Genomic DNA, 12,291 nt, shown 5'->3' with positions numbered 1-12,291 from the left:
GCCTGGGTGGCTCAGTTGGTTAAGCGACTGCCTTCGGCTCAGGTCGTGATCCTGGAGTCCTGGGATCGAGTCCCGCATCGGGCTCCCTGCTCGGCAGGGAGTCTGCTTCTCCCTCTGACCCTCCTCCCTCTCATGCTCTCTGTCTCTCATTCTCTCTCTCTCAAATAAATAAATAAAATCTTTAAAAAAAAAAAAAAAAAAAATGAAAGTAGACATAAACTTCCTTAAATGAGTATAAATACAAGAGAAGGCTCCAACTGAATTTTAAACAATATTTGAAGAACATAAAGTGGATAAGGTAACAATCAAAAAGCTAAAACAAAAAAAAAGAAATCTTGCCCAATCATAGGAAAAATAGCTAAAATATAAGTCTTAGAAATGTGCTTTCCTTATTTTGGACACTGAAATACAACTGAGTAGATCTTCATAGCATATTACAGTGATTCAGTCTGGTAAACTTAGTTTCATAGTACAACATAATGACACAGGTCAAGATAAAATTCTGGTACTAAATTTTTTAAATGTGAAACAAAAAAAAATTTTTTTTAAAGATTTTATTTATTTATTTGACAGAGAGAGACACAGGGAGAGAGGGAACACGGCGGAGGGAGTGGGAGAGGGAGAAGCAGGCTTCCCGCCGAGCAGGGAGCCCGATGCGAGTCTCAATCCCAGGACCCTGGGATCATGACCTGAGCCGAAGGCAGACGCTTAACGACTGAGCCACCCAGGTGCCCCTAAATGTGAAACAAAATTATTTTGGAGCCCAGATACTATCTAAAAAAGAAAAACTCAATCCAAAATTTAATTTTTAAAATCTAATCATAATAAAGGAACTGTTAAATTTTTTAGGTATAATAATGAGATTATGATTATGGTTGTTTTTTTTTTTTAAGATTTTATTTATTTATTTGACAGAGACACAGCAAGAGCAGGAACACAAGCAGGGGGAGTGGGAGAGGGAGAAGCAGGCTTCCCACCGAGCAGGGAGCCCGATGCGGGGCTCGATCCCAGGACCCTGGGATCATGACCTGAGCCGAAGGCAGACGCTTAACGACATCCACACCCAGGTGCCCCTGTGATTATGTTTTTAATAAGCATACTTACCTTTGAAATACAAATGAAAATATTTACAGATAAAATATGTTGTTTAGGATTTATTTCAAAATAATCCTGGGATTAGGGTGTTGAAGTCAATAGGGAAACAGATGAAACATAGGTTGATAATTACAGAAGCTGGATGATGGCTTACTATACCCTTCTATTTACTCTTTTATATGTCTTGAAATTTTCCTTAATAAAAAGTCTGTTTAAAAGTGACAAGGAGGGCACCTGGGTGGCTAAGTTGGTTAAGCATCTGCCTTCAGCTCAGGTCATGATCCTGGGTCCTGAGATCCAGTTCCGTATCAGGCTCTCTCCTCAGCGGGGAGTCTGCTTCTCCCTCTCTCTCTACCCCACCCCCTGCTTGTGCTCTCTCTCTCAAATAAATAAAATCTTTAAAAAAATAATAAAAAATTAAAAAAAGTCTCTTTTAAGGAAGTATTGTTTTATTGCACAAAAAAATCATTAAAATACATATTCAAAATTGGGTCTTTCTGTTACTACTATAAATACTGCTAAGATCTGAAGAGACCTCTGTTATAAAGAGAGATTTTAATGAGCACATTGAAGAGAACAGTAATACTACTAATTTAATGCCAAATAAATCATGTTCAAAAACAACTTGAGTATATGCTAGGTACCCACCACTTTGCAAGGAACAAAACAGTTAACTTTTTATGAAATGTTAATGTAAGTAAAATAAATATTTTTCTTACCGTTCAATCAGTAAGCTTAGCAATTCCTGTGGTTTACAAAATGAACGGTATGTAGTAAGAAAAGTACGAACAAAATTGGGATCTGAAAAGACAGTATAAAACAGGTTGTATGTTCAATTTATTCAGTTTCATTAATTCAAAGTAGCATATTTTGGGAGGCCTGCCTTCCTTTATCTTTTTTCTGGTTCCTCCCACCATGGTCTTCCTGTCAATCATGGTATTTCTTGATAAATGAGGATTGTTTCCTGATTCAAGATTCATACAATTTTTATGAATATTTAATAATAAATGAAGTTTACAATATTATATCTTAGGGGTATTTAATTAGTTATTTATTCCTTTTGATTCTGTAGAATTCTTTTTATATTTCAGAGGCAATCTATTTTTTCCATGCCTCAAGCATTTTTTAACATCCCTGAAAAGCTTTAGATTCTCAGCCCTAGGTAGGTAAGCATTTACAATGAGTTTCACATACCTGCATACATATGATATGTTAACCTTTCAATTAATTTCACTACAGTTCCTCCTTTAATAATGGGGATTCCACTTCTACTTTGCAGGTTGTCTTCAAAAACAATGTTTTCCTCAGAGTCTTTTATCACAAAACGATACACTTCAGGACTTGGTAATCTCAATGGTTGCTCATTTTCTTCTTTCAGTAACACCGAATCTAGCATTCGATCTAGTGTACTACGATAGTGAAGAGAAATAAGTGCAGCCATCCAATTATTTTTCTCTTCAGCAGACCTAGCAGCAAATATTATGCTATTTTCATCTTTGGATACCAACTCAAAAGCATGTTTGCACTCACAAGTATCTTCTTTATCACATATTTGTATTTTCCTCATGACAAATTTTTCTTTTAATCTGTATTCTGCACTACTATAACCTGGAAGGCGTGACTGACTATGATTGGGCTTACAGCTGATCATTAAGCCATCAAAGAGAAAAATATGTCGTTCATGTTTAGCACCAATTCGTGTCAATGGACCTTCCATTATGAATTCATTACAACACTGTCCAATATCTTTGCCTTCCCATCCATCTATGTTTTTCTGAATTTCATTCATTTTTTTAATAGCCAGATGCTTGCTTCTTAACTGACGATTATAAAAAGGGCAAACAGGATCTCTAAAAAAAAAAAAAAAAAAAATCAAGATAAATTTAGCTTTCTCAATGGCTAAGCAACCCAAATTTCTTTAATTGTGAACTACCTCAAATCAAGTGACAACAATATTATAAATAACCAAACACCAGATTTTGCACACAGCATTTACTTTCTTCTACTAACTTTGCCACAACTGATACATGCCTCAATTTCATTATTGTGAAAGAGAAGTACTAGAGAAACTCTGTATTTCATTCCAAATGCCATATGAACTAAAATTACAAAGAAACCTAAATTTCTTGTATAACATATAATTATTAGATTTAGTTTTTAAAATTTTATTAAATATATCTTAACAGTAAGACAATGCCAATTTTCCACAACTAAAAGACCAAAAGAAAAATGTAAAACAGAAGTATAACTTTCAAGAATGCACGTATCACTACAAATAACACTTCTTTAGAAAATGAGGCATCAGATATAAATGAAATATGCAGAAGCATTCATATTTTCAACAGTTTGGAATTACCCAGGTCGGCGTCTAGGTGAATACTGCTTGTAAATTCGGTCCATACTACCTTGGAGATTCATAAGAGCAGTAATAGCTTGGTTCAAACATTCTCTGTCTTCCTGCTCTTCACTACATGCTTTCAATTGCTAAGAAAAACAAACAAAAATTAAACCTGCATTGCTTAATTCTTTCCCTTTCTTGTAGTTAAAGAGGAAACAGCAACAACTATTATATAAACTCTAAATGAATTTTAAATATACTTAATAAAACCAGTTACAATTTTATTTATGTATACCTGATCTCTCAAAACCAACTCTCTCTACATATGTAAATATAATACAGATACTAAGCCCTACTGCCATAGCAATCAGAAAAAAAAGCAACTGTGAAAACCATGTGGACATTTTCCAGATACATAAAAATAGTTTAAAATATGCAAAACATGAAGCTTATAAGTTGTTTTGTTAATAATTACAAATGAGATAAACACAAATTATTTCATATTCTCTAATGATTAAGTTCTTAAGTTTCAGAAATGCCTAAAAGCTTGTATATCTTTGTTATACAATATAACCAAGTATGCTAACTTTGGCACCCCAATCCACCATAAACTTTTCTGCAAACAGCATCTGTGAAATTCAACTGATATATTTTTTTTAAGATTTATTTATTTATTTGAGAGAGTGAGAATGAGTGAGAGAGAGAGAGAGAGAGTATACAAGAGGGGGGAGGGTTTTAGAGGGAGGAGCAGCCTCCTCACCGAGCAGGGAGCCCGATGTGGGACTCGATCCTGGGACTCCAGGATCACGATCTGAGTCGAAGGCAGTCGCTTAACCAACTGAGCCACCCAGGCGCCCCTCAACTGGTATTTTTTACAACATAAAATTCAACCATTGTAGTATCAAGAAACCATAAAAGTTAATATTCTATCTCATTAACCCTTAGAAATAAAAGCTTATAAATTCACATTATTAATTCTAACAACTCTGGCTCTACTGGATTTATCCAAAAATTTTTCTTCTATCTTACTCTCAAAGTGGAAGAAAATTTACCTTATGATAAATAATTCAGATTGGATGATGCTCCAATGTTCAATTTGACAGAAGAAGTCAAAGTGGAGAATTATATAGATATTATATACAGATTATACAGATACAAAAATACATTTATGCAAGAACATGGAAAACTTATAATCACTTCTTTCTGAAAATTTTTTTCCTTCTGAAAATTGTTAAAAATTTAAGTTTATTTTATGATTTTAAACTACCTTACTAGAAATTTTGTGATCAATTTTTCTAATATTCCAAGAACAGTCTGAAAACCATTCAGCAATGATCCCCATTCCTCAGCAAGGAACTGAGTAATAAAAACTGTCTGAGTTCTAGGTCCATTATCTTTTTTTTTTTTAGTTTATTTTTTAGTAATTTGTACAGCCAACATGGAACTCAATCTCACCACCCCGAGATTAAAAGTTGCATGTTCTTCTGACTGAGCCAGTCAGGCTCCCCTAGGTCCATTACTTTTCATGTATATATCCTAGAAATTATTCCCTAGAGCACAGAGCCATCTGATATTTTTTGAGATACATGTAGAAGTCTTGCTATCACAAGATCAGCAATTTAATAATTTAAGTGTCTATCATTAAAAATAAAATCTAATCTCTAGATTAGGAAATAAAAAATTGAAAGGATGAAGGGAAAATAGGCAAAATACCAAAAGATGTTTGAAAAAGTATCAGTGCTTGGTCATTCTGACTTCAAAAGGTGAAAATTACTGGCAAAATCACTTATTTTGCTGCTTTAAAGATCTCTTACAAAAATTCTTCTCAGCTCTACTCTAAAATATTTCCTTAGTAAATATGGATATTGATGATATAAAATGCTTAATTATAGGTTTTTTTCTTACTACTTTTGTTGATCCAAATTTCAAATTATTTCTAATAATAAGATTCTACCAAAATGAGAACTGGTTTTTTTAGAGAGAGAGAGAGAGAGTGAGCATGCATGAGAACAGGGGTGGAGGGGAGAGGGAGACAGAGAATCTTAAGCAGGCTCCACTGCCCAGTGTGGAGCCTGACACGGGGCCTGATCTCACAACCCTGAGATCATAACCTGAGGCAATATCAAGAGTCAGATACTTAACCAACTGAGCCACTCAGGCTCTCCGAGAGCTGCTTTTTTATTTCGGTGTATGAGGATACTAAATTTCTAGTCTATTGGATCTTAAGACTGCTCAAACTCTTACACATAAATGGCCATGTCATTTCTAAATATCCATGTTATAGTTAAAGGCTGTCAAGGAGTGAGAAAAAAAAGATATTTAAAGGACATTTCAGGATACTTCAAGCATAGGATTTCCTAGTGATCGAAGTAGCTAAAGGAGTGGCTCTGCCATAATCTTAGTCTACTAATTTGCTAAACATTTTCTGAATTTTAATAATCAGTGAGATTTAATAAACATCAGATAAATAAATATCCAAGCTACCTGTCTATAGACATTTGAAATAATGCATTCTAAACATCTTATATTGACATAGAAATTACCATACTGAACTACTTGCAAATAAGCCATGCTCCTTCACATCCCTATGGCTTTCCACATATCCGCCTCTGACCCTCTTTCTCCACCTGGTGAATGAGCCTCTATGGCAGCTCAAATGCCTCCTTCTCTATGACACTTTTCCCCTTCTCCCCGCTTTAATTTTTTTTCTTTTGAAATAATATCAAATTTATACAAGAGTTACAAAAATACAAATAATTCCTGTATACCATGAGTCACCAACTTTAAACATTTTGCTACGTATGCTTCATTAGTCCGTGTGTGAGTATATGTGCACTGTTTTTTCCCCTGAGCTATTTGAGAGTAGTTTGTGATGCTATCCCCTTTCGGTTCGTTGCTGAGGAAGGAGAACCACTGCTAAATAGTTTTGAGATTGTTTTTGGAATATGAGGAAAGCTCAAGTGATACACAAATTACCCTCAAATAGTATCATTCCCCTTCACTCCTTTAATATGTCAGCAGTGCATCTTAGAGCAAAGATAACTCTTTTATGGTATAGTGATCAACTTCAAGAGATTTAACATTGATGAAATTCTATTACCTAATTTTGTGCATATCCAATTTTGTCAAATGTCCCAATAATGTCCTTTAGAGTAATTTTCCCTCCAATAGAGGATACAGTCATGATTTCACTGGCTCTCTCTTTTTTCCAGTTTTATTAAGATATAATTGACATACAGTACTACCAAAGTTTACATGGCAGAGCATAATGATCTGATTTACATATACTGTGATTTATTATCTCTTTTAATCTGCAATAGTTCCTCAACATTTGTCTTTCATTGCTCCCAAAAGCAAATAATATACACACATACACACATCAGAATAGCAGGATAAATCCCTATATACCCAACACCTATATTAATTTTTTTCTTACTTCCCTAGACAGGGTTAGTTACTCCTGCCTCAGCGATTCCATAGTACTATTTCTTAAACACTTATTACATTTATTTGTTGCGATTATTTAATATTCATCTTCTTCACTAAGCCATGAACTCCTTAAAGTCTGGCAGGGTTTTATTCATTTTTAGTATAGTACCTGCATGGTAGGTACCCAAAGGTAATTAGAATGAATAACTGTTGTATAAATATTCATAATTTGTTAAGTGTTTAGACAAATAACAAACATTTATTGAGTTTTTACTCAGTGCATGTTCTTTTATGCATTACCTTATTTAATCTTAGTTACAACTCTGTAAGATAGGTACTATTATTATACATATTACAGATGAAGAAACCAAAGCACAGAGAAGTTAGGTAATTCACCCAAGATGAAGAGCGGAGTCTGTATTCAAACCCAGAAATTCTGATTCCATGGTCCATGTTTTTTGCCACACCCTACACTGCCTCTCTACAATGACACCAGACACAACTAGGCAGAATATTGGTCTATGCCTAAATCTGGTGACCATGAGTTGAAGGGAACCCTTCAACATTAAAACAAACTGGATAATTACACATTTTAAGAAGTAAAATGAACTTGCTGTGCTTTAGAAAAGAGGTCAAAGAGAATAAATGCCCTTTCAATAATACCTAAACTAAGAAATAAAGTGGAAGTGATCTTTCATTAGGTGCAGTATCTTATGAACTTGACTGAAGACTATATTCCTTGCTTACCTGATAATCATTATTCTCCTTAGTTGTCTATAAGTATATCCTGCTCAAGATTTAACACTTCGTGTAAGTTTTTTCTTTATGAGACTTCTTGAAATACTTAATATGCTTCTCTTGAATTCCTATAAAATGCTCTATCTACTGTGGATGTCTGTGTGCCTAAAGGTAAATTATAATAAATTATAAATTTGTTTCTAATTCATTATACTGGGAGTGCAGTCTTGATGTGAAATAATACATGTGATCAATTCTTTTTTTGTAATAATAAAGTACTCTCTACATTTTCATAAAAATAGTGTTTTAGTAATTTGGTGGGAAATTCAATTCATTAAATGTATTATTATTCCTTAGGACATCCTTGAATGATGTGTCAGCACTGAAAGAGTATTTATTATGTAGCAAGATATTTCTTGTAGTCTTTTTCAATAGTCAGAACATTAATTTCAATAGAGATTATCTCAAGCTCTTTTCTTTTAGAGATCTATTTATTTGAGAGAGAGAGAGAGAGAGAGCAGGGGGAGGGGCAGAGAGAGAGAATCCCAGACTCCCCGCTGAGCACAAAGCCCAATGTGGGGGGCTCAATCCCATGACCCAGGAGATCAAGACCTGAGCTTAACTGACTCAAGCTCTTAATGTTATAATATACTCACACACAAGAACACAAAGACAATGACAAAGCAAATGTTACATAATCTTAAACAATTAGCGAATCCAGGTGAAGGCAGCACACTATACTGTTTTGTAACTTTTCTGTGTTTCAAAGTAAAAGGTAAAAGTATTACCTAAAGAAACTCAATCATCTCAGATGGAAATATTGGCTTATATTTCCCAATGAACCTCATTAGAATTATTACTAATAGGTATTCCTGTTAAGCTTTAAATTAAGAAGGATTAAGTTCTCTTGAGAGGAGAATTTTTATTCCTTCCATGACTAAATTTCCAAGGAATGACCAGAGAGTTAAAAAATATTACTTGAGGGGCGCCTGGATGGCTTGGAAGTTAAGCAACAGACTACTGGTTTCAGCTCAGGTCATGATCTCTGGGTCCTGGGATCAGGCTCACGCTCAGTAGGGAGTCTGCTTCGGATTCTTTCCTTCTGTCCCTTCCACCACACACTGTCTCTCAAATAAATAAATAAATAAATAAACAAACAAACTCTTTTAAAAAAATTTAAAAAAGAAAGAAAGAAAAAATAATGTTACTTGGCCCTGAATACGTCAATATTGAACTGAGACCAGATATGTTCTTACCAACAGAAGGATAAATATAGAATATGTTGGAATATAATAAGTATATTATACAGTCACTTATAAATCAGGAAATGAATTGTTTATTTTCTTGTTCCTCTTACATAAGGATTAAACATACCTTAAGAAAAAAAATCTATAATTTATCCGAGAAAAAAAAAATAAAATGAAAGTACTTTGTGATCAACCTCAGAAGGATTAAATCTGAGGGGTGCCTAGGTGGCACAGTATGTTCAGCGCCTGCCTCTAGGTTTCGGCTCAGGTTGTGATCTCACGGTAGTGAGATCAAGCCCCTAGTCAGGCTCTGTGCACTCAGCACAGAGTCGGCTTGAGCTTCTTTCTCCCTCTGCCCCTACCCCTCCATACTCTCTCTCATTCTCTCTCTAAAGTAAATAAGTCCTTTTTAAAAAGAATTACATTTGAAAAAACAAAAAAGAAATATATTACCCATAAGATGAACTTTAAAGTATTGCTATGAATAACAACAATCCAACAATGTACTATAAGATAATTTCAAGTAAACGGGGAGCCTGGGTGGCTCAGTCTTTAAGCGTCTGCCTTCGGCTCAGGTCATGGTCCCAGGGTCCTGGGATCGAGCCCTGCGTCGGGCTCCCTGCTCAGTGGGAAGCCTGCTTCTCCCTCTCCTACTCCCCCTGCTTGTGTTCCCTCTCTCGCTGTGTCTCTCTCTGTCAAATAAATAAATAAAGTCTTTAAAAAAAAAGATAATTTCAAGTAAACTATATGTAACATGCTATAATTTCTCATTACGTAGTTATTTTTCTATCTTGTTTATCACAAATTCTGGTTCTGGGAAATAAAACTTGAATAATATTTAAATGCTATGTCCACAAATAAATCTTTCTTGGTATATGACCGAAGCAAATACTTCAGATTGAAACAGGCTTAAAACTGCTCCAGGATTGTGCTTTCTACTCCCTAAGGAATGTGACGGCCTTAAATTACACTGGTCCAGCCTTCTTTCTTATGGTTCTCATCCAAAGTAAGCTTAACATGAAATGAAATTTCTTTTGGATGAGTACTTGAGCCAAAGAATATCACAAAAGGCAATCTACAGAAATGGAAGAAAGTATTAATATCTAGAATATATAAAGAACTCCTATAACACAACAACAAAACACAAACAACCCCCCCCCCCAAATAGCAAAGGACTTAAGTTTTTTTTCCCCAGGAACTTACACAAATGATTAACAAGCATATGAAGAGAAATGCAAATCAAAACCACAATGAAATACCACCTCACATCTAGCTGGATGGCTACTATCAAAAACCAAAAATACAGAAAATATCAAGTGTTGATGGGGATGTAGAGAAACTGGAATGCTTGTGCATTATTGGTGGAGATGTCAAATGGTATAGTGCTATGGAATAAAGTACAGTGTTTCCTCAAAAAATTAAAAACAGAATTACCATCTGATTCAGCAATTCCATTTCTGGGTCTATATCCAAAAGAACTGAAAGCAGGCTCTTGAGGAGATATCTGCATATCCACAGCAGCATTATTTACAATAGCCAGAAAGTAGAAGCAATCCAAATGTGCATTCACACTGGCTGCATATTTTTAACACTACTGAACGTATGTACTTAAAATCGCTAAGATGTGGGCGCCTGGGTGGCTCAGTTGGTTAAGCGACTGCCTTGGGCTCAGGTCATGATCCTGGAGTCCCTGGATCGAGTCCCGCATCGGGCTCCCTGCTCCGCAGGGAGCCTGCTTCTGCCTCTGACCCTCTCCCCTCTCATGTGCTCTCTCTCTCTCATTCTGTCTCAAATAAATAAGTAAAATCTTTAAAAAAAAAAAAAAATCGCTAAGATGTGAAGTTTCAAGTTATGTGTATTTTACAATTACAAATAAATGTTTTAAAAAACCAAGAGTATCACAGTCATGAAGTTAAATGCATTACTTATTCCCACTGTATAACATAAAGACTGATTCCCAAGGACATATAAATTAATGTTTTAAAAAACCAAGAGTATCACAGTCATGAAGTTAAATGCATTTCTTATTCCCACTGTATAACATAAAGACTGATTCCCAAGGACAATAAATGCTAATAACTGGACCACAGTGTAGAATATTTAGGCCCTTCTGATCCCACTAATTGAGTTGTATGCTTACCGAGAACCAGTAATATATGTTTCCAAATATGTTTATGCAAGTTGTGCTTATAATTATGTAATTTAATTACTCATTATATGAGTCAAAGAAATAGAAGTATAAAAGAAGATATTTATAAGGACACCTGGGTGGCTCAGTCAGTTAAGCAACCGACTGGATTTAGGCTCAAGTCATGATCTCAGGGTCATGAGACTGAGCCCAGTGCTGGACTCCGCCCTCAGTGTGGAATCTGCTTGAAATTCTCTTTCCTCCCTCCTTCTGCCTCAAACCCTGTTCCTGCTCTCTCTAAAATAAATAAAATAAAATCTTTTTTTTAAAAAAAGAAGATATTTATATGAAAACTCAATCAAGTAATTTTAAAGGCAAGCTCCATTAAAAAGGCATAAGGAAGATACTATAAAAGATTTGGAAAAATTCTAAGAACCTAGGTTTCTACACTCAAGACTGTTTTACAAACATCTTCAAATTCATGTACCATCTAAACAGAAATGGAAAACAGAAATCACAGAAGATAATTTTTGTGATGTAAGCAAGCAAGATTCATGTTCAAAGAAAAGATTTTACCCTAAGTCAACCGATTAACACATAAATACATATAAATCTCCATCTATAGGGGTTTTGTGGTTATTTAAATAAAATGTATATAATATTTTTAATGATTATTTTTTTAATATTTATTTATTTTAGAGAGTGTGTGAGTGCATCAGAGTTGGAGAAGGGGCAGAGGGAGAGGGAGAATTCTTAAGCCAACTCCCCGCTGAGTGCAGAGCCCAACATGGGGCTCGATCCCATGACCCTAAGATCATGACTTGAGCTGAAATCAAGAGTGGCTGCTTAAATGACTGAGGCACCTAGGCACCCTGATTCTTTATTTTAATTAGCTGACCAACTCTACTAGTCCTAATTACAATGGTTAAGAGGACATGGAGCCTACTGATTAATTGGTGGCAAAGTAGCTAAGGCCTCAGGATGAGTCAGGCCATCATGGTTAATGTCCTGATCTCAGATGCAGACATAGTAGCTGTAAGATCAACCTTGAAGATTTTAAAAACCATTCATCCAGACAGGGAAAAAAATAAGCTTCAATTATAAAGTCAAACCAGAATTTTTTTTTTTTTTTTTTTTAAGATTTTATTTATTTGCGAGAGAGAGAATGAGAGACAGAGAGCATGAGAGGGAGGAGGGTCAGAGGGAGAAGCAGACTCCCTGCTGAGCAGGGAGCCTGATGTGGGACTCGATCCCGGGACTCCAGGATCATGACCTGAGCCGAAGGCAGTCGCTTAACCAACTGAGCCACCCAGGCG

General features: G+C 35.2%; 1 protein-coding gene across 4 annotated transcripts in view; it reads right to left on the bottom strand.

Annotated features, from left to right (window-relative positions):
* Positions 1-12,291, bottom strand: part of SOS2 (SOS Ras/Rho guanine nucleotide exchange factor 2) — an 84,422-nt gene that overhangs the window by 31,538 nt on the left and 40,593 nt on the right. For all 4 annotated transcript variants that reach the window (XM_081830547.1, XM_081830548.1, XM_081830549.1 and 1 more), the window contains 3 exons: positions 3,452-3,579; positions 2,290-2,945; positions 1,815-1,896 (listed from right to left, as the gene is read on the bottom strand). In XM_081830547.1, coding sequence (XP_081686673.1) covers positions 1,815-1,896; positions 2,290-2,945; positions 3,452-3,579 — 866 coding nt within the window. The remainder of the gene's footprint in view (positions 1-1,814; positions 1,897-2,289; positions 2,946-3,451; positions 3,580-12,291) is intronic.

The sequence above is a fragment of the Leptonychotes weddellii genome, chromosome 9 (genome assembly GCF_054177405.1).
Source record: "Leptonychotes weddellii isolate Sample4059 chromosome 9, ASM5417740v2, whole genome shotgun sequence".
Lineage (NCBI taxonomy): Eukaryota > Metazoa > Chordata > Mammalia > Carnivora > Phocidae > Leptonychotes > Leptonychotes weddellii.
Note: the sequence above shows the minus strand (reverse complement) of the source record. Positions and strands in the feature narration are given on the sequence as shown.